This window comes from Pongo pygmaeus, chromosome 9, assembly GCF_028885625.2.
Source record: "Pongo pygmaeus isolate AG05252 chromosome 9, NHGRI_mPonPyg2-v2.0_pri, whole genome shotgun sequence".
NCBI lineage: Eukaryota > Metazoa > Chordata > Mammalia > Primates > Hominidae > Pongo > Pongo pygmaeus.
Window position 1 is genome coordinate 11,591,484 of NC_072382.2, and position 23,347 is coordinate 11,614,830.

The 23,347-nt window shown below is 40.4% G+C and overlaps 1 protein-coding gene across 1 annotated transcript in view; it reads left to right on the plus strand.

Moving 5' to 3' along the window:
* The first annotated feature begins 4,254 nt into the window (after nt 1–4,254).
* Nucleotides 4,255–23,347, plus strand: part of SLC22A24 (solute carrier family 22 member 24) — a 72,151-nt gene continuing 53,058 nt past the window's right edge. Inside the window, exons 1-2 of the mRNA XM_054439166.1 lie at nt 4,255–5,097; nt 13,671–13,774. Coding sequence (XP_054295141.1) covers nt 4,696–5,097; nt 13,671–13,774 — 506 coding nt within the window. The 5' untranslated portion in view covers nt 4,255–4,695. The remainder of the gene's footprint in view (nt 5,098–13,670; nt 13,775–23,347) is intronic.

Genomic DNA, 23,347 nt, shown 5'->3' on the forward strand with positions numbered 1-23,347 from the left:
GACCCCAATTATCAGAGGTGAGCCCACTGGGAGGTATTTAGGTAATGGAGGCAGATCTCTCATGAATAGATTAATGCTCTCTCTTGAAGGTGGGTGAATTATCAATCTATTAGTTCCCTTAAGAACTGGCTATTTAAAAATATCTGGCACTTCCCCAACTGCCCTCTTGCTACCTGTCTTGCCATGTGACCTCCACAATAGCCTGGCTTCTCTTCCCCTTCTGCAGTGGAAACAGCCTGAAGCCCACACTTGATGTAGACGCTGATGCCACAATCCTTACACCATCTGCAGAACCATGAGCCAAATAAGCCTCTTTTCTTTACAAATTACATAGCCTCAGGTATTCCTTTCTAGCAACATGCAACTGACGAAGATAGAAGCATTAGAAAATAAATTAAGGAAGTGAATACATGTAAACAAGAGAAATTGTTAAAGAACTTAGCCCTCCAAAACTCCAGTGTTTGAAGACCCAGCACAGAAGACTGAGAAACTAGAGCCGGGAATGAATTAGTAAAATAAAAATAGAGTAGAAATCTGGGAGGCCAAATGAGAAAAATGTTTCCAGGAAGAAGAATTTATCAACTGCAACACATAAACATTTGGATCTAATAATATGGAAAACATTAAGACCTTCCTTACTAAGAAGAAATTTGGTGATAAATGCCTGATAGGATTGAGTTAAAATATAAATGGAAGGGAAGAAAATGAGAAAAGATTTGCTGTCAATAATATCAGGTAATAGGGCACTAGCTTAAGGAGAAAATGGGTTCATCAAAGTTTATTTTGGTTTCTGCTTTTCAAATTGAGAGACATCACTGTCTGTTTGTATGTCAGAAGTTTGGTGATTTCTTAATGGAGCTTATCTTACACTACAGAATTATTTTGCCTGTGTCCTGGCTTTCCTTGCTTCCCCAAAAGATAGGTAAGGTTCTGATTCCATTGATTTACTGGCAGGTGTATTCAGAGATGAGGGCAGCTCTTCCTGGTGCATCTTTCTATGCAGGCTTGCTGGGGAGGCCTCAGTTTTTACAGTAGTATTGCCTTACCAAAGCTTCCCATGTCCTTCAGTATACAGTTTGTTTCCACTAAGAAAACATGGATGTTAAAACTAGTCTTGCTGCCATGTAATATTGAAAGGCATCAGTGAGATCAAAGGAAAGAACTGAGCACAGTAGCAAGTCAATGCAAGTGTCCTAAAGAAACTATATAAAGCCAGCAAAACAATCAATAATGCTGGAAGGAAATGAGAGATAAATAGATGAACATAAGAGCCTATAGGCACATAAAACAGAGAGATAGCAGTGGTGGTGCACAATAGGAATTCAACCTCAGCAAGAGTGAGTAGACTTCACCTCTCTTCCGTTTGAATAAGACGTAAACTTCTCATGCTGACATTACAGTACCTGGGCTTCTTTTGTCCAAATGATTGTAGAATCTGTGAAACAGAAGAAGCCTGGGTGCCAGAGGGTGGAATGAGAATTTTACAGGTGGGTGTTTGTATCATTACCCATAGTTTCCTAATTGCCACCAGTCTAATCTTCCACTGTGTACCCAACACTGGACTCCCTGACAGATTTTTTAAGCTTTATACAGTGTTCACATCTCACTATCCCAGTCACCTTAATGGGGCATATTACAAGACTTCTCCATGTTACATTTTCCCTGTAAACAAAGGAGGGTAATACCCATCTCACAGGGTTGTTGTGAGGAATAAATAACAGACACACAGAAATCACCCAGCCCAGTGTCTGGCACATAGGAAGTGTCAATATATTACTAGTGATCATTATTGTCCTTACTAATGCTTTTTTCTCTGCATGCTTCTTTACTTCCTCATTACTCTAGAGATACATCACTATTTTGACCTATGGAACATTCATTCTCATTCCTTTTTGTGTCTATACTTGGTCACCATGGTACTTACTAATTTCCTCTCCTTTAAATTTTCTGTGTTTCATGGGAGACTTGGGGGATGGGGCACAATGGTTTCAGCTTCTTCTCTTCCAGCCATCTTGACTCTAGATATGCCATCATTGTTTCTCAGCATAAAAACAATCATTTAATTTACAACATGAAAATAAGTCATTTATTAAAGTGAGTAAGAGATTTTTCTTTAGAGTTAGACTACTATGGTCCATATTTTGGCTCTACCACTTACACTCTGTATATCCTTTGGCAAGTTATTTAATGTTTCTAGGCCTTTGTTTTCTGGGGGATAAAATGTAGATAACAAGGGTGAGAACTAAAATAAGGAAAACATTAAAAGTGCTTACAACAGAATCGACTCATAGTGAATACTCAGTTAATTCGCAGCTGTAATCATTATTTATATCATTTTATTCTTGTCATTCTGAATGGTTTGCCTTGCTGGAATGTTCACTTCTTACTATTTTTACACTGTGTCAGTAACTTTAGTAAAATATAATTGTGATTGTCTAACCCCATTATGGGGTGAATTGTGTCTCCCACTCCCAAAATTCCTATGTCAAAGTCCCAACCCCTAATACCTCAAAATATAACCATACTTGGGGATAGGTTAAAATGAGGCCCATAGGGTGGGGCCCTGATCCAATATGACTAGTGTCCATATAAGAAGAGGAAGAAACACCAGGTATACACATGCATAAATGAAAGAACATGTGAGGACATGGCGAGAAGGCAGCTCTCGACAAACCAAAGAGAGAGGCTCAGAGGAAATCAAATCTGTTGATACCTTGATCTTAGACTTTCAGCCTTCAGAACTGTGAGAAAATAAACTTCTGTAAAGTCACCTTCTGTTAAGTCTGTGGTATTTTGTTATGCAGTGCTAGTGAACTAAAACTTTTCTAACAATTTACAACAAAACCCTGTGATGTATTAGATTTCCTCTTTGGAATAGATCCATGAAAGTCACTTCCTGAACAGAGAATCTCTGCAGGCTGGACAGGAATCTGCTTTTTTTTTTTTTTTTTTTTTTGAGACAGAGTCTTGCTGTGTCACCCAGGCTGGAGTGCAGTGGCACAATCTCAGCTCACTGCAACCTTCGCTCCCAGGTTCAAGTGGCTCTCCTGCCTCAGCCTCCTGAGTAGCTGGGATGATAGGTGTAAGCCACTGCACCCATCCAGGAATCTGCATCTTAAGATGTTTCACGGGTGACCAGTTTGAAATTCAAAAATAATAACTTCTTGTAGGCAGAATAAATTCTGGAGATTTTGTTTGTTTCTTTGGGTTTCTTTTTAATCAACTTATCTTTTCCCATTATATCCTTGCATGCTATTTAGCTGCTAGCTTTTGAATATCTTGTAGGTACACAATTATGTCACACCTTTAACTGTAATTGTGTACTTACTATTCCCTCATTTAAAAATTGACTCTTGCAGTCCCTCATCCACTGCTTCATTATCTCAAGAATCTTCCCACAACAGTAGGTCAAGTTGGCTGGGCATGGTGGCTCATGTCTGTAATCCCAGCACTTTGGGAGGCTGAGGTGGGCAGATCACATGAGGCCAGGAGTTTGAGACCAGCCTGGTCAATAGGACAAAACCACTTCTCTACAAAAAATACAAAAATTAGCTGAGTATGTGGGTGAATGCCTGTAATCCCAGCTACTTGGGAGGCTGAGACATGAGAATTGATTGAACCCAGGAGGTCAAGGCTGCAGCAAGCCAATATCCCACCACTGCACTCCAGCCTGGTGACAGAGTGAGACTTTGTCTCAAAAAAAAGAGTAGGTAAAGTTAATTTGTAGAGGGATGACTCCCCTGCTCCATGGCATCTATCCAGGTATCATTAAACAGTTTCTCTTTAATCTTCCATAGCACACTGTGTATCTTCCTTATAGTTATATGATGACATTACAGTACAATTATTTACAAACCTATCACTTATATGAGACATTGAGCTCAAATTTTATTTTAAACTTATAAATAAATATATGTAAGTTAATGTTGCTTTATTTACAGCAATAGCACCAGAAAGCCCAAAATGATAGTTGAATGAATCAATAAATCTGGTGAAATATACTACTATAATACATAAAAGCACTATTTCCTTTCTCTTTGTTTCTTATCCTAATTTCCCTATTTTAAAAATCTTTAAAGCCCTGTTGTTGGTATGACTTGAACTGAAGCAGAACTACAGTTAGCAAAAGTCATTGTTTAAACTCAACATTCCACTTTCCTTTAACTAAGGATAGTTTTTATTAACTTTTAGTAAAATTCAGTCCTAGTCAAGAAAAAGCCCTGCTCTCTGATCTTTGTACAAGAACATCATAAAGCAATTCACTTTGGATTTTCTAATATCCCTTTTCTGAGAAGAATGGCAGACTATTGAACAGGTGTATTTTAGGTCATGTGGGGACTGCATCCACCTGAAAATCCACTGTTGACTTACCAGGAAACTCAGAGATCAGGATCTTTAACAGAGTAGTCTTTTAAGAAGACTCAGTTGTCAACAGCTAGCAGTCTCTTTGCCAAATAATTATATCTGTGACTTCTGAAACTATCTGGCTGCCTAAACTTAAAGGACTTGGGAAAGTCCTTCCACTGCTCTTCTGCAGTGGTGTCACACCACTCAGTGCAGGGCCCACTGAGAAGAACGCAGTGTCAGGATCCACATGGCACTATGGTAACTTTCTGAAAGGGGACATTTTCTCCCTCTGAACTTATCTTCATAAAGTCATTGTGCTTCCTCTTGGGGATCACCTGTTCAGTCTCAATGGGCTTTGATGTGCTCCTGGATCAAGTGGGTGGCATGGGGAGATTCCAGATTTGTCTGATAGCTTTCTTTTGCATCACCAACATCCTACTGTTCCCTAATATTGTGTTAGAGAACTTCACTGCATTCACCCCTGGTCATCGCTGCTGGGTCCCCCTCCTGGACAATGACACTGTGTCTGACAATGATACTGGGACCCTCAGCAAGGATGACCTCCTGAGAATCTCCATCCCACTGGACTCAAACCTGAGGCCACAGAAATGTCAGCGCTTTATCCATCCCCAGTGGCAGCTCCTACACCTGAATGGGACCTTCCCCAACACAAATGAGACAGACACGGAGCCCTGTGTGGATGGCTGGGTGTATGACAGAAGCTCTTTCCTCTCCACCATAGTGACTGAGGTAAGAGGCCCCATGTAAATCTTCTGTTTATATGATTAAAGTGTTTGGGGCTAACACAAAAAATTGACTTGCTTTATACCTTTAGTCCTTAGATGGGACCTGTAGTCAGCTCGTTCTTCATTCCTTTAGCAGGTGGCAGCAACTGATTATCTATTAATACTCTACAATACAGCCAAGGGTATTAGTATTACATTGGTGTAAAAGTAATTGTGGTATTAGACCATGAATTTTAAATCATTATAACTAGGCTCAAACACATCTTTATTAATCAAAATAGGAATCATTACAGTCAACACATTTTTGCCAATGAGAAATAAGTTTGTTAATTCTGTAATATAAACATCTATGCTTTGGGATTTGACAAATTTTTCTGCATTCTACTGGCTGTGAAAATGTTTTTCCTACAAAATGTTGTCGAGATACTTAGTTTTGGTTGTTTTTGTTTTTTGAAGGAGGCCAGAGTTTTATTACTACTCAAATTAGTCTCTGAGCATTCAGGGAGCAGAGTTTTTAAGGATAACTTGGTGGGTCGGGGGGAGCCAGTGAGCCAAGAGTGCTGACTGGTGAGGACTGAAATCACAGGGAGTCAAAGCTGCCTTCTTGTGCTGAGTCACTTCCTGAGTGGGGGCCACAAGATCAGATGAGCCAGTTTATCGATCTGGGTGGTGACAGCTGATCCATCAAGTGCCGGGTCTGCAAACTATCTCAAGCACTGATCTTAGGAGCAGTTTAGGGAGGGTCAGAATCTTGTAGCCTCCAGCTGCATGACCCCTAAACCATAATTTCTAATCCTGTGGCTAATGTTAATCTAGTCCCCAGGCAAGAAGGAGGTCGCTTTGGGAAAGGCTGTCTTTGTTTAAACTATAAACTGCAAACTAAGTTTCTCCCAAAGTTAGTTCAACCTATGCCCAGGAATGCACAAGGACAGCTTGGAGGTCAGAAGCAAGACGGAGTTGGTTAAGTTAGATCTCTTTCACTGTCTCAGTCATAATTTTGCAAAGGCAGTTTCAATCCCTCCCTTTGGGTTTTATAACACCTTAATCTTAAGATGTAGGCTATGAAGATGGGAAAAGGCCATATATCACTCCAGCTTCTTCCTGCTGACAGGGGACATAATGGGAAGGGGAGTGAACCCCAAGGTGAGAAGAGTGGAACTGCTTTGCAACTGAGTGTATTCATGCAGGCTTGGATGGGCTTCCAAGGCTTGTTTGGCAAAAATATTAGTACTCTCATCTATAGTTTTAGTACAGTATTTAAATGAAGAGCATGCTATAAAGTAAATAATGAGTCCTAGGATGAGGAGTACAATTCCCAATTTTAAAAGCAAAGATTTGAAAATATTTGTTTGGGACCTTCTAACCCACAAATAATTTAGAATTTAGTCTAACCTGCAGAAAAAAAAACATCAAGAACAGCTAACAAAAGTGTAATATAGTTTTTCTTTTGAAGCATAATTTTTCTCTCTCCAGTCCCTACTTTTATTAAAAACAAATTATGATAGAACTGACTTACAGTTTACAAAACAAACTTTAGTCTCACTGTACTTGGCCTGATTATTTGCATAAAGTGCAGCAAGAATAATTATTTTTCTCTTAGGCTTTTTTAATTGGCTTTGATGAAACTCTGTTCCATGAAGAATCTCAGATAAGGCTTTTTAAAAGCCGAGCCTAGCCATGGGTTTGTACCCTCAAATACCTATGAGTTGAGCAAAGTCCTCTCCTTGAGATAACTTGGGGTTCCTGGGCCTGTTAGAAAGTGACATTCTTTACTTAACACAGGTCAGGAACCTTGTACAGGGATTCTGTGTGGACAAGGTATGAGGCCAGATTCCCCAATGGGTTTTAATTGGTTCCATAAGTCAACTTTGATTCTTTACAAGAAGCATGACATTCCAGTCAAAGCCTTGGTAAAATGACCAGTTTCTCCAATTGTATCCTTTACTCTGATAGAGGAGGGTTAGCTTTCCAAACAAAACCCAAAGAAGATAGCATGAGGCCAGCTGAATCTGTCTCCTCCCTATCTTCCTTTTTTTTCCTGATGTTTACCCAAAGGAGAAAGCAAAACCCTTTCATTATCTTTTAAAATTACATAAAAATTGTCTTCAAAAGAGAAAACCAAATTTCATGTTGCATTAGTGCATCTTTAATGTTAAAGTTTGTTTTGTAAAATAAAATTTTATATCTCTATCCAGTTTTAATTAGTTTGACCATAAGGTAAGATTTTTATAAACTTTTTAGAACCCTTTACAATTTTCCATCAAACAGCATATCAATTTTCTAAGAAGACCCTGTTATTTGGACACATGGGCCCAGATTCTGGCCCCACATCAGTATGATTTTAATGTTCTAACGTATTGGAAAAAGCTAAATAATTTCTTTTAAGTCTTAGCCAACTTGTTTATACCCACAGAATTTTTTATAAGATTAACCCTTTACAAAACATTTTCACTTTGCTTAAACTTTCAGTTTTGTCTCATTACTCTTTTAGTTTAAGACAATCTTTAAAACCCGCTCTAAACTAGAAAAAATCACATTCCCTTTAATGAAAGCCATATTCTTATGCCTTCTTATAAACTTTTACCAAAAACACATTCCCTACGCACCTTGTATGTCAAACTGTTTCTCCAGTAATCTCAATTTCATGTTCCAATGTTAACTCTTTGCTACTTTTGTTTTTTAGTGAAAAACCTGATAAGTAAGCAATTTTAATTATGTACTGGGGTGGAGCCTAGGACATCAGATAGAAGTGAAGATAAGATCTAACTCTTTTCAGCATAGCCAAGGGCAAGGCTCTTCTTGTGTCCCCAAGCCTCATCTATAATCTAATGCTCCAAAGTAGGTAAATTGAATGATTTTCAAAGGTCAAGGAAACAGTTTGACCTTAAGGCATTTAGCAGATCTGATATCTGGCCTTAATTTAGACCAAATGTTTACATTTTCAAGACACTTTGTTTTACCAATAATCTTTAAAACTGTCTTTATGCCCAGACATGGTGGCTCATGCCTGTAGTCCCAGCACTTTGGGAGGCTGAGGCAGGCAGATCATGAGGTCAAGAGATTGAGACTATCCTGGCCAACATGGTGAAACCCCATCTCTACCAAAAATACAAAAATTAGCTGGGCATGGTGGCTTGTGCCTGTAGTCCCAGCTACTCAGGAGGCTGAGGGAGGAGAATTGCTTGAACCTGGGATGCAGCAGTTGCAGTGAGCTGAGATTGTGCCACTGCACTCCAGTCTGGTGACAGAGCAAGTCTCCGTTTCAAAAAAAAAAAAAAAAAAAAAAAACTGTCTTTATTTCCAAAAGATTACTAAAGACATGTGAACAAAAAGTCATTAAAGTTTCTATTTTTCTGACAAAATATTAAGCTCTTATTTTCTAAGCTAATTAATCAGAGCTCTTTTACATATAAATATCATACACACACACAAAAATATAAATACAGACAAACGGAAGATTCAGTACTTGTAAGACTTTTCATTTGCCAGTTTCTTAATTGGATTACTGGCTTCAGGGTAGAGCCCTTGGAGGAAAAGGTCCAGGAGAGCATGCATTCCTAGGGCCTAATCACAGCTGAAGGCAAAGACAGATCCCCAAAATTAGGGGTGCCATTTTATACTGGATCCTGGATCGGATCCCTAAAAGGAGGGAAATACTTCGGGAGAAGACAGTGTGGTGCTTTTACCGACTGTGCATTTCATTGCAAGGCAACCCAGCCAATCAGCCCATTTTATAATTAAACCATCCCCCATGAGAGTCTCATTACTCAGTGGAGGTTGGGGATGTTTCCATATCTTCCAGGTAGCCAAGAGCTTGCTTCTCTGATCCAGGTGTGCAAAGAGTCAAGTGTTCCTCCATAACTACTATTAGCCATCCCCTAAGGTATATTTCCTACCTAGTTATTACACACCAAGCTCTTTCATAATGAAAAGTAATTTCTGATACCCCTAAAACTCAAAACCATCAGATGACACAATGCGAAACAGAACAGAGCCTTTTGAGAGGGATCTATCCGCTTTTAATTCCTGGGGTTTCATGAGGAAAACAGAGCTTTTTTCCAAAACGGTGTCTGTGGCACCTTCTGTTTTTCCCAAGGAGTCCCAGGCTACCAGAAACTATCTTAGGGCCCCTTGTGTGTACATTAAGAGTGGCAAGACAAAAAAATGGAGAAAAATATTTCAGTTGACTGAGAAGAAAAAAGCTTTTTCCAGAAAAACAAGTTCCAAGAAGAGAAAAACACAAAGGCCTTTTAAATATGTCTATAGCTTGTTTATCCACTTTTAATTAAGCTGACTTTTAACCACAGTGCTCTTTTAAAAAATCCTTTCAGATCTCTTATTACCCAAGCAGCCAATATTTCTGAACTTTACCAAAGGTAACCTCCTAGGTGCTTTAAAGACATGGTAGGCAGTTTCTCTTTACAAGATTTAGAATCTCTACAAGGCAGTTCAGAGAAAGGAAAATTCAACAGAGGAAATCAAAAGCTATCCACGGGGAAAAAAACCTTATTAAATGGCAAAGTTACACAAATAACAAACCAGGAAGGAATCATTCCAGAAGCCAACAATTGAATCTAGGCCACCACTATCAAAAGATAAAGCCTTAGCTATTCAGCTATACAGCATTGAGCAGTTTCTATTGCTTTTCCCAGAAGGAGACTACAGAAGCCAATTTCTTTTTCTTTTTTTTTTTTTTTTTTTTTTTGAGACAGAGTCTTGCTCTGTTGCCCAGGCTGGAGTGCAGTGGTGCAATCTTGGCTCACTGCAAGCTCCACCTCCCAGGTTCATGCCATTCTCCTGCCTCAGCCTCCTGAGTAGCTGGGACTACAAGTGCCTGCAACCACACCCAGCTAATTTTTTCTATTTTTAGTAGAGACGGGGTTTCACCATGTCAGCCAGGATGGTCTCAATCTCCTGACCTTGTGATCCACCCACCTTGGCCTCCAAAAGTGCTGGGATTACAGGCATGAGCCACCGTGCGCCCAGCCTCAGAAGCCAATTTCAAGCTTGCAAAGCTTTAACTGGTCAGGAAAAAATTGTAGGACTATGACATGAACCCCAAAATTCCTGTCCTCTGGATGGTGGAAACAAAAAGAAAGTATCCCCACATGGTCACAAGGTTGAGCTCTTAAGGACACAAAACAAGACATAGAAATTTCATACAGTATTGGCTTCAGGGACCCATAGCAAAGTTTGTAACTGACCAGCCTGCTGAGCTGGCTTGAAAAGCAGGCTTACAGAGGTCCTAAACCCACGTTCTATCCTGTTGATACCCTTCTCTCCATTACAGAACACAGAAAGACAAATTCTTAGCACAAACTATACCAGATATGCTACAGCCTAAGATTAGTCTCACAAATCCTTTTTTATTGATCAAACCCTTGCAGATGAGACAGATAGTTTACTATTTACCAAGGCAGAGAAAGACAGAGAGAGACCAGAAACTTAGCCAGTAAGAATTTCTTACCCTTTTTGCTGGCATATCAGGTTTCCAGGTTCCCTTTCTCTGCAGTTTCCAGAAGAATGGAGTGGCTTCTGATGATCCTGCTCACTTGTGCTATAGCAATGGGGTTCATGCCACCTTAAAAGAGGAAATCACCATTTCCTGTTTTATGGAACCATAGACAAGATTCTTAATTTGCAAGATGCTGCCCAATGGGCTGCATGGGGAACTGAATTAACATTTTCCATTCCAGCAAAATACACATACAAAAGAGACATTAGGCACCTCATTCAGCACCCAATATCAGCCTGGCAAAGCTCAAACTTTTTCCTGTTTGTCCCTGTTGTCTTTGATCCACTCCAGGTGGGGAGAGATGACCCGCAAATGTAATTCACAATGGGGTCTCTGGGCAAGGCAAAGAGCAGATAGTTACCCTGACAGACAGGACTGTTGAGCCTTTTTTAGGGCTCATCAAATATAACCAGACAAATAAGGAGGATTCTTTGAGTTAGGGCTACTGGACTTCCACCAACAACCCCTTCTGAGATCCCTTTCACATATACAAATGCACACAAAGATGAGATGGACATAAGGCCTTCCAAATCAGATCCCTAGCCAAGAACTTCAAGATTATCCCTTCCAAACTATCCTCCTATTCTCCATCTGAGAAACCTCCTTGAAATCTTCCTGATTGAAGAGAAGCCTCCCAAACCAGGACTCTTCCTACTAGTTAGAAAGAACCAACCAAGACCCCCTCAGGACCCAAACAGACACCCTGCAATGGAGCTACAGACACAGACACCCTGTGGTGGAGCTACAAACAGACACCCTGCAATGGGGCTACAGACACCCCACCATAGGGCTATAGAATCCATCAAGAGAAGGAAGGAGGTGTTGGCAGTGTCTAGGATACTCACCAATGCAGACACACCACACTGGGGCTACAGACAGACACCCTCTGATAGAGCTACAGTTAAGGGACATCTCCCCATGACTATTTCTCCATTGCAATTAAACCCATGTACATTGGATTGGCAGCTCCCCACCAGTAGAGAGAGTACCAGTCAGCCACCAGTCCAAGAGAACTAGGCGACCACTTGGGCTGCCTTCTGGATCCATTGCTGAAGAGGGGGCCACTGAACCATGGGCAGGTAGCCACAAGGGCAATCCCAGATGAGCTCCCAAATTTGCAACCACCCAAGGGTGAGACACCTTATCCAGTGTCTAGACAGAGCCTATTCATCAAGACAGGGGAATTGCAATCAAGAAAGAATAATTCATGCAGAGCCAGCTGTGCAGGAGACCAGAGTTTTATTATTACTCAAATCAGCCTCAAAACAGTTGTTGAGATGTTTGAAGAAGTGGGAGTCAGTTGGCAAGAGGTCAGGTGAATATGGTGGATAAGGCAAAACTTCGTAGCCGAATTTGTTCAACTTTTGAAGCATTGGTTGTATGATGTGCAGTTGGATGTTGTCATGGAGAAGAATTGGGCCCTTTTTATTGACCAGTGCCAGTTGCAGGTGTTGCAGTTTTCAGTGCATCTCATCGATGTGCTGAGCATACTTCTCAGATGTAACAGTTTCACTGGGATTCAGAAAGCTGTAGTGGATCAGACCAGCAACAGACCACCAAACAGTGACCATGACTTTTTTTGGTGCAAGTTTGGCTTTGGAAAGTGCTTTGGAGCTGCTTCTCAATTCAGTCACTAAGCTGGTCATTGTCAGTTGTCATATAAAATCTACTTTTCATCACACATTACAGTCTGGTTGAGGAATGGTTTGTTGTTGTGTAGAATAAGAAGATGACACTTCAAAACAATGATGTTTTCTATTTGCAGTCAGCTCATGAGGCACCCACTTATCAAGCTTTTTCACCTTTCCAATTTGTCCCAAATGTCAAATGACTGTAGAATAGTCAACGCTGAGTTCTTTGGCAACTTCTTGTGTAGTTGCAAGAGGATCAGCTTCGATGATTGCTCTCAATTGGTCATTGTTGACTTCTGATGGCCGGCCACTACACTCCTCATCTTCAAGGCTGTCCTCTCCTTTGCAAAACTTCTTGAACCACCACTGCACTGTATGTTCATTAGCAGTTTCTGGGTCAAATGTGTTGTTTATGTTGCAAGTTGTATCCACTGCTTTACAGCCCATTTTGAACTCAAATAAGAAAATCACTCGGATTTGCTTTTTGTCTAACATCATTTCCATAGTCAAAAATAAACATAAAATAAACAGCAAGTAATAAGTCATTAGCAAAAAAATAAAATGAGAAATGTCCATTGCAATGACTGATAACATAACCACATTTATTTAAGAATGTATTCCAATATCAAATGGCAAATTCCAACAATGCAAAAACCACAATTACATTTGCACCAACCTAATATTAAGCGAATTAATTAAACAAACTAAACATAAACCTGTTATTATGTCATTTAATCTAGGGAGAAAGACCTATAATTTTTAAAGTATTTGAAATGCTGTTAGGCAAATGTTATGCTAGGCTGCCCCAGTTTTGAACGATTCTCAATACTTAAAAAACTGATACCCAGAGCAAGTAAATCAGAACCTCTGGGCACAGGATCCAGGCATCAGTATTTTTAAAGCTGTTCAGGTGATTCAATATGTGGACAAAGATGAGACTGTAGTAGTTGAATTATAGACTGCTAAATGAAGTCAAAGGCAGAGCTCATATGTTACCTACATGATGAGGGAAGCCTTCTTAGAAAGATTGTGGGGGTTTTATATATTTTTAAAGTTTTTGTACCTAAAGTCTTTAATTGTTTTTTATGTGCTTTTAATTATGATACCCAAAAAAAAAGTGTATAAGGTAATGCATTAAAGGAACTCAGTGGTCTGAGAGGAAAAGGAATAAAGACATGTAGACACGTGGATATATATTTTGGAAGGTTAGGAGGTGAGAGAGAGATAGATGCATTTGAAAAGTTGAAATAAGTTTAGTATTTTTAGAATATGAGCTACCAGAAAAGAGTACCTGCAGATGAATCTGGAGAGGGAGGCAGGACCTGCCTAGCAGAGGATTGTGTACACCATATGTAGCAGTTTGGAGTCAGTTTCTACTAAAGAGTTGAAACTCTTCTCAAGCTCTGCTGTACTGCTTTCTTTCTCTTCCAGTGGGACCTTGTATGTGAATCTCAGTCACTAAAATCAATGGTTCAATCCCTATTTATGGCTGGGTCACTGCTGGGAGGTCTAATATATGGCCATCTTTCAGACAGGTGAGTGTCATCTCACTTTCTTTGGGGCTGTTTATCAGATGATATATTCATTCCTTTATTTTAGAAACATTTACTGAGCTGTAACTGTATACTTTGCATTGTGCTATGTGCTGATCTCTCTTTCTGACTCCAGGAAGCTATAGCTGATTAAGAATGCTTATTTGAATTAGAAATGATACTTGGGTATTAAAAGTCTGTTCATTGTACTGAATAAAAGAGGACAGAAAAAGACATCCAAATCAGATTCAAAGAAGTTTCAGGAAGGGATTTTGAGAGTAGATTACAGGATTTGAGGTTTACTTGTAGGAGTTAGTTCAATACAGGGAGAGGAAGGGTGTTTGGGGCAGGAGGTGCTTCGTGTCTGAAAGTGCACATTGGTGAAACAGCATTATTGGCCTTGACAATGTTCTGAACCACCTAGACCCTGTGAGATAAATGATTGCAGGCACTTTTGGACTGGCCACCATCTCATACCTGCAGCATAAATGCTCATGTGCAGTGGGTAGTCATCATTATAAAATCTGATGGTTGTGCAGCACTGTGGCACTCACAGAATGGGAAGACATTGCACCTCTAACCTGGATGCTGATCCTTGTGAAATAATTTTAAAAGGTCATTTGTATAACCACATAAAGGTTATACAAAACAGATTGTATTTATCTACTAATCTACTCTAATAGATTGTGGTATATTCATATAAATAAATTAAGAACCTAGAATGGAATGGGTACGGTGGCTCACACCCATAATCCCAACACTTTGGGAGGCCAGGGTGGGTGAATCACTTGGGGTAAGGAGTTTGAGACCAGCCTGGCCAATACTGTGAAACCCTATCTCTACTAAAAATACAAAAATTAGCCTGGCATGGTGGCTGGAACCTATATAGCTCCCAGCTATTCAGGAGGCTGAGGTGTGAGAATCACCTGAACCCAGAAGACAGAGGTTGCAGTGAGCTGAGATCATGCCACTGTACTCTGGCCTGGGCAACAAAGCGAGACACTATCTGAAAAAAAAAAAGAAAAAAGAAAAAAAAAGAACCTAGGCTGAGTTTGCTTGAGGATGAGATGTCTGGGGGTTCCTATGTCCTGGCAGAGCTCCTTCTGAAGGAACTCAACCATGGCTGTCACTGAAGCATGTCACCCACAAGGACATTGAGGAGAGTTTGGATGCTCAATGCCATCTGACAGTCTTTATTTAAAAATTGTGACCTGGGATCACTTCCAAGATGGCTGAATAGGAATAGCTCCGGTCTGCAGCTCCCAGTGAGATCAACACAGAAGATGGGTGATTTCTGCATTTCCAACTGATGTACCTGGTTCATCTCATTGGGACTGGTTGGACAGTGGGTGCAACCCATGGAGGGTGAGCTGAAGCAGGGCAGGGTGCCGCCTCACCCGGGAAGTGCAAGGGATTGAGGGATTTCCCTTTCCTAGCCAAAGGAAGCTGTGACAGACTGTACCTGGAGAAACAGTACACTCCTGACCAAATACTGCATTTTTCCCACAGTCTTAGCAACCTGCAGATCAGGAGATTCCCTCCCATGCCTGGCTCAGTGGTCCCATGCCTACTGAGCCTTGACCACTGCTAGTACAGCAGTCTGAGGTTGACCTGCGATACTGCAGCTTGATGGGGGAGGGGTATCCGCCATTGCTGAGGCTTGAGTAGCTCACAGTGTAAACAAAGTGGCAGGGAAGTTCAAACTGGGCAGAGCCCACTGTAGCTCAGTAAGGACTACTGCCTCTCTAGATTCCACCTCTGGGGGAAGGGCATAGCTGAACAAAAGGCAGCAGACAGCTTCTGCAGACTTAAACGTCCCTGTCTGACAGCTCTGAAGAGACTAGTGGTTCTCTCAGCATGGCATTCGAGCTCTGAGAACAGACAGGCTGCCTCCTCAAGTGGGTCCCTGGCCCCCATGTAGCCTGACTGGAAGACACTTCCCAGTAGGGGCTGACAGACACCTCATACAGGTGGGTGCCCCTCTGGGAAGAAGCTTCCAGAGGAAGGATCAGGCAGCAATATTTGCTGTTCTGCACTATTTGCTGTTCTGCAGCCTCTACTGGTGAAACCCAGGCAAACAGCGTCTGGAGTGGACCTCCAGCAAACTCCAACAGACCTGCAGCTGAGGGACCTGACTGTTAGAATGAAAACTAACAAACAGAAAGGAATAGCATCACCATCAACAAAAAGGACATCTACACCAAAACCCATCTGTAGGTCACCAACATCAAAGACCAAAGGTAGATAAAACCACAAAGATAAGGAGAAACCAGAGCAGAAAATCTGAAAATTCTAAAAACCAGAGTGCCTCTTCTCCTCCAAAGTTCACAGCTCCTCGCCAGCAAGGGAAAAAAACTGGATGAAGAATGAGTTTGACAAGTTGACAGAAGTAGACTTCAGAAGGTCGATAATAACAAACTTCTCCAAGCTAAAGAAGCATGTTTTAACCCATTTCAAGGAAGCTAAAAACCTTGAAAAAAGGTTAGACAAAAGGCTAAATAAAATAAGCAGTGTAGAGAAGACCTTAAAGGACTGGATGGAGCTGAAAACCACAGCATGAGAACTTCATGATGCATGCACAAGCTAAAATAGCCTATTGGATCAAGTGGAAGAAAGGATATCAATGATTGAAGATCAAATGAATGAAATAAAGTGAGAAGACAAGATTAGAGAAAAAAGAGTGAAAAGAAATGAACAAAGCCGTCAAGAAATATGGGACTATGTGAAAAGACCAAATATATGTTTGATTGGTGTACCTGAAAGTGATGGAGAGAATGGAACCAAGTTAGAAGACACTCTTCAGGATATTATCCAGGAGAGCTTCCCTAACCTAGATAGGCAGGCCTACATTCAAATCCAGGAAATACAGAGAACACCACAAAGATACTCCTTGAGAAGAGCAACCCCAAGACACGTAATTGTCAGATTCACCAAGGTTGAAATGAAGACAAAAAATATTAAGGGCAGCCAGAGATAAGGGTGGGGTTACCCACTAAGGGAAGCCCATCAGACTAATAGCAGATCTCTCAGCAGAAACCCTACAAGCCAGAAGAGAGTGGGGGCCAATATTCAACATTCTTAAAAAAAGAATTTTCAACCCAGAATTTCATGTCCAGCCAAACTAAGCTTCATAAGTGAAGGAGAAATAAAAATTCTTTACAAAGAAGCAAGTGCTGAGAGATTTTGTCACCACCAGGCCTGCCTTACAAGAGTTCCTGAAGGAAGCACTAAACATGGAAAGGAACAACCAGTACCAGCCACTGCAAAAACATACCAAATTGTAAAGACCATTGACACTATGAAGAAATTGCCTCAATTAACAGGCAAAATAACCAGCTAACATCATAATGACAGGATCAAATTCAAACATAACAATATTAACCTTAAATGTAACTGGACTAAATGCTCCAATTAAAAGACACAGACTGGAAAATTGGATAAAGAGTCAAGACTCTTTATCGGTGTGCTGTACTCAGGAAACCCAGCTCACATACAAAGACATGTATAGGCTCAAAATACAGGGAGGGAGGAAGATCTACCAAGCAAATGGAAAGCAAAAAAAAGCAGGGGTTGCAATCCTAGTATCTGATAAAACAGACTTTAAACCAACAAAGATCAAAAGAGACAAAGAAGGCCACTATATAATGGTAAAGGGATCAATTCAACAAGAAAAGCTAACTATCCTAAATATATATGCACCCAATACAGGACCACCCAGATTCATAAAGCAAGTTCTTAAAGACCTACAAAAAGACTTAGACTCCCACACAACAATGAGAGACTTTAATGCCCCACTGTCAATATTAGACAGATCAATGACACAGAAGGTTAACAAGGCTATCCAGCACCACCGATCCCACAGAAATACAAACTACCATCAGAGAACACTACGAACACCTCTATACAAATAAACTAGAAAATCTAGAAGAAATTGACAAATTCCTGGACAAATACACCCTCCCAAGACTAAACCAGGAAGAAGTTGAATCTCTGAATAGAACAATAATGGGCTCTGAAATTGAGGCAATAATTAATAGCCTACCAATCAAAAAAAGTCCAGGACCAGATGGATTCACAGCTGAATTCTGCCATAGGTACAAAGAGGAGTAGGTACCATTCCTTCTGAAACTATTCCAATGAATAGAAAAAGAGGGAATCCTCCCTAATTCATTTTATGAGACCAGCATCATCATGATAGCAAAGCCTGACAGAGACATACAAAAAAAGATAATTTTTGACCAATATCTCTGATGAACATTGATGTGAAAATCCTCAATAAAATACTAGCAAACCAAATCCAGCAGCACATCAAAAAGCTTATCCACCATGATCAAGTCAGCTTCATCCCTGGGATGCAAGGCTGGTTCAACATATGCAAATCAATAAACGTAATCCATCACATAAACAGAACCAATGACAAAAACCACATGATTATCTCAATAGATGCAGAAAAGACCTTTGACAAAATTCAACAGCACTTCATGCTAAAAACTGTCAATAAACTAGGTATAGATGGAATGTATCTCAAAATAATAAGAGTTATTTATGACAAACCCAAAGCCAATATCATACTGAATGGGCAAAAACTGGAAGCATTCCCTTTGAAAACTGGCACAAGACAAGGATGTCCTTTCTCACCACTCCCATTCAACATAGTGTTGGAAGTTCTGGCCAAGGCAATCAGGCAAGAGAAAGAAATAAAGCATATTCAGTTAGGAAAAGGGGAAGTCAAATTGTCTCTGTTTGCAGATGAAATTAGTGTATACTTAGAAAACCCCATCATCTCAGCCCAAAATCTCCTTAAGCTGATAAGCAACTTTAGCAAAGTCTCAGGATAAAAAATTAATGTGGAAAAATCACAAGTATTCCTATACACCAATAACAGACAAACAGAGAGCCAAATCATGAGTGAATTCCCATCCACAGTTACTACAAAGAAAATCAAATACCTAGGAATCCAACTTACAAGGGATGTGAAGAACCTCCTCAAGGAAAACTACAAACCGCTGCTCAACAAAATAAAAGAGGACACAAACAAATGGAAGAACATTCCATGCTCATGGATAGGAAGAATCAATATCATGAAAATGGTCCTGCTGTCCAAGGTAATTTATAGATTCAATGCCATCCCCATCAAGCTATCAATGCCTTTCTTCACAGAATTGGAAAAAAACTACTTTAAACTTCACATGGAACCAAAAAGAGACCACATAGCCAAGACAACCCTAAGCAAAAAGATCAAAGCTGGAAGCAAATGCTACCTGACTTCAAACTATACTACAAGGCTACAATAATCAAAACAGTATGGTACTGGTACCAAAACAGATATATAGACCAATGGAACAAAATAGAAGCCTCAGAAATAACACCACACATCTACAACCATCTGATCTTTGATAAACCTGACAAAAACAAGCAATGGGGAAAGGATTTCCTTTTTAATAAGTGGTGCTGGGAAAACTGGCTAGCCATATGTAGAAAGCTAAAACTGGATCCCTTCCTTACATTTTATATGAAAATTAACTCAAGACGGATTAAAGACTTAAATGTAAGACCTAACACCATAAAAACCCTAGAAGAAGGCCGGGCGCGGTGGCTCATGTCTGTAATCCCAGCACTTTGGGAGGTTGAGGCAGGTGGATCACAAGGTCAGGAGATCAAGACCATCTTGGCTAACACAGTGAAACCCCATCTCTACTTAAAAAAAATACAAAAAATTAGCTGGGCGCGGTGGCAAGCGCCTGTAGTCCCAGCTACTTGGGAGGCTGAGGCAGGAGAATGGTGTCAACCTGAGAGGCAGAGCTTGCAGTGAGCCAAGATCATGCCACTGCAGTCCAGCCTGGGCAAAAGAGCAAAACTCCTTCTGAAAAAAAAAAAAAAAAACAACCCTAGAAGAAAACCTTGACAATACCATTCAGGACTTAGGCATGAGCAAAGACTTCACGACTAAAACACTAAAAGCAATGGCAACAAAAGCCAAAATAGACAAATGCGATCTAATTTGTAGGGACCAGCCCTACAGGGTCTGTGGGTTTTTCTCCCCATGTACAGAGATAAGAGATTGTAGATATAAAGACACAAGACAAAGAGGTAAAAGAAAAGACAGCTGGGCCTGGGGGACCACTACCACCAAGACGTGGAGACTAGTAGTGGCCCCAAATGCCAGGTTGTGCTGTTATTTATTGGATACCAGAGAAGGGGGCAGTAAGGAATGTGAGCCATCTCCAATGTTAGGTAAGGTCACGTGGGTCACGTGTCCACTGAACAGGGGGCCCTTCCCAGTTTGGCAGCTGAGGCAGACAGAGAGAGAGAGGAGACAGTTTATGCCATTATTTCTGCATTTCAGAGACTTTTAGTACTCTCACTAATTCTGCTACTGCTATCTAGAAGGCAGAGCCAGGTGTACAGGATGGAACACAAAAGCAGACCAGGAGCATGACCGCTGAAACACAGCATCACAGGGAGATGGTTAGGCCTCCGGATAACTGCAGGTGGGCCTGAATGATGTCAGGCCCTCCACAAGAGGTGGTGGAGCAGAGTCTTCTCTAACTCCCCCAGGGAAAGGGAGAATCCCTTTCCCAGTCTGCTAAGTAGTGGATGCTTTTCCTAGGCACTGACGCTACCAGTAGACCAAGGTCCGCTAGGTAACAGGTGTCTTCCCAGGCGCTGGTGTTACCGCTAGACCAAGGAGCCCTCTGGTGGCCATATCCAGGCATAACAGAAGGCTGACGCTCTTGTCTTCTGGTCACTTCTCACCGTGACCCTTCAGCTCCTATCTCTGTATGGCCTGGTTTCTCCTAAGTTATAATTGTAGAGTGAAGATTATTATAATATTGGAATAAAGAGTAATTGCTACAAGCTAATGATTAATAATATTCATATATAATCATATCTATGATCTATATCTAGTATAACTATTCTTATTTTATATATTTTCTTTATTATACTGGAACAGCTCGTGCCCTCAGTCTCTTGCCTCGGCGCCTGGGTGGCTTGCCGCCCACACTAATTAAACTAAAGAGCTTCTGCACAACAAAAGTAACTATCATCAGAGTGAACAGGCAACCTACAGAATGGGATAAAATATTTGCAGTCTATCCATCTGACAAATGGCTAATATCCAGAATCTAAAAAGAACTTAAACAAATTTACAAAAAAAAAATCAAAAAGTGGGCAAAGGATATGAGCAGACATTTCTCAAAAGAAGACATTTATGCAGCCAACAGACATATGAAAAAATGTTCATCATCACTAGTCATCAGAGAAATGCAAATCAAAACCACAATGAGATACCATCTCACACTAGTTAGAATGGCAATGATTAAAAAGTCAGGAAACAACAGGTGCTGGAGAGGATGTGGAGAAATAGGAACACTTTTACACTGTTGGTGGGAGTGTAAATTAATTTAACCATTGTGGAAGACAGTGTGGCAATTCCTCAAGGTTCTAGAACTAGAAGTACCATTTGACCCAGCAATCGCATTCCTGGGTATATACACAAAGGATTATAAATCATGCTACTATAAAGACACATGCACACATATGTTTATTGTGGCACTATTCACAATAGCAAAGACTTGGAACCAACCCAAATATCCACCAATGATAGACTGGATTAAGAAAAGGTGGCACATATACACCATGGAATACTATGCAGCCATAAAAAAGGATGAGTTCATGTCCTTTGCAGGACTTGAATGAAGCTGGAAACCATCATTCTAAGCAAACTATCACAAGGACTGAAAGCCACACACTGCATGTTCTCACTTATAGGTGGGAATTGAACAATGAGAACACATGGACACAGGGTAGGGAACATCACCCACCAGGGCCTGTCAGGGAGTGGGGGGCTGGGGCAATGATATCATTAGGAGAAATACCTAATGTAAATGACGACTTGATGGGTGCAGCAAACCAATATGGCACATGTATACATATGTAACAAACCTGCACATTGTGCACATGTATCCTAGAACTTAAGGTATAATTTTTAAAAATCACAAGTATTCCTATACACCAATAACAGACAAACTGAGAGCCAAATCCTGAGTGAACTCCCATTCACAATTGCTACTAAGAGAATAAAATATCTAGGAATACAACTTACAAAGGATCTGATGGACCTCTTCAAGGAGAACCACTGCTCAAAGAAATAAGAGAGGACACAAACAAATGGGAAAACATTCCATGCTCATGGATAAAAAGCATCAATACTGTGAAAATTGCCATACTTCCCAAAGTAATTTATACATTCAATGCTATCCCCATCAAGCTACCACTGACTTTCTTCACAGAATTGGAAAAAACTGCTTTAGGTTTCATATGGAACCAAAAAAGACCCCACATAGCTAAGAAAATCCTAAGCAAAAAGAATAAAGCTGGAGGCAACACATTACCTGACTTCAAGTTATGCTAAAAGGCTACAGTAATCAAAACAGCATGGTACTGGTACCAAAACAGATATATAGACCAATGGAACAGAATAGGGGCCTCAGAAATAACACCACACATCTACAACCATCTGATCTCTGACAAACCTGACAAAAACAAGCAATGGGGAAAGGATTCCCTATTTAATAAATGGTATTGGGAAAACAGGCTAGCCATATGCAGAAAATTGAAACTGGACCTCTTCCTTACACCTTATACAAAAATTAATTCAAGATGGATTAAAGACTTAAAAGTAAGACCTAAAACCATAAAAATCCTAGAAGAAAACCTAGGCAGTACCATTCAGATCATAGGCACAGGCAAAGACTTCATGTCTAAAACACCAAAGCAATGACAACAAAAGCCAAAATAGACAAATGGGATCTAATTAAACTAAAGAGCTTCTGCACAGCAAAAGAAACTATCATCAGAGTGAACAGGAAACATACAGAATGGGAGAAAATTTTTGCAATCTATCCATCGGACAAAGGGCTAATATCCAGAACCTAAAAAGAACTTAAACAAATTTACAAGAAAAAAAACAAACGTCAGACTGTTGTGGGGTGGGGGGAGGGGGGAGGGATAGCATTGGGAGATATACCTAATGCTAGATGACGAGTTAGTGGGTGCAGCGCACCAGCATGGCACATGTATACATATGCAACTAACCTGCACATTGCGCACATGTACCCTAAAACCTAAAGTATAATAATAATAAATAAATAAAAACAAAAAAAACAAAACAAAAACGACCCCCATCAAAAAGTGGGCGAAGGATATGAACAGACACTTCTCAAAAGAAGACATTTATGCAGCCAAAAGACACGTGAAAAAATGCTCATCATCACTGGCCATCAGAGAAATGCGAATCAAAACCACAATGAGATACCATCTCACGCCAGTTAGAATAGCAATCATTTAAAAAGTCAGGAAACAACATGCTGGAGAGGATGTGGAGAAATGGGAACACTTTTACACTGTTGGTGGGAATGTAAATTAGTTCAACCATTGTGGAAGACAGTGTGGTGATTCCTCAAGGATCTAGAACCAGAAATATTACTTCACCCAGAATCCTACTACTTGGTATAAACCCAAAGGATTATAAATCATGCTACTATAAAGACACCTGCACAAGTATGTTTATTG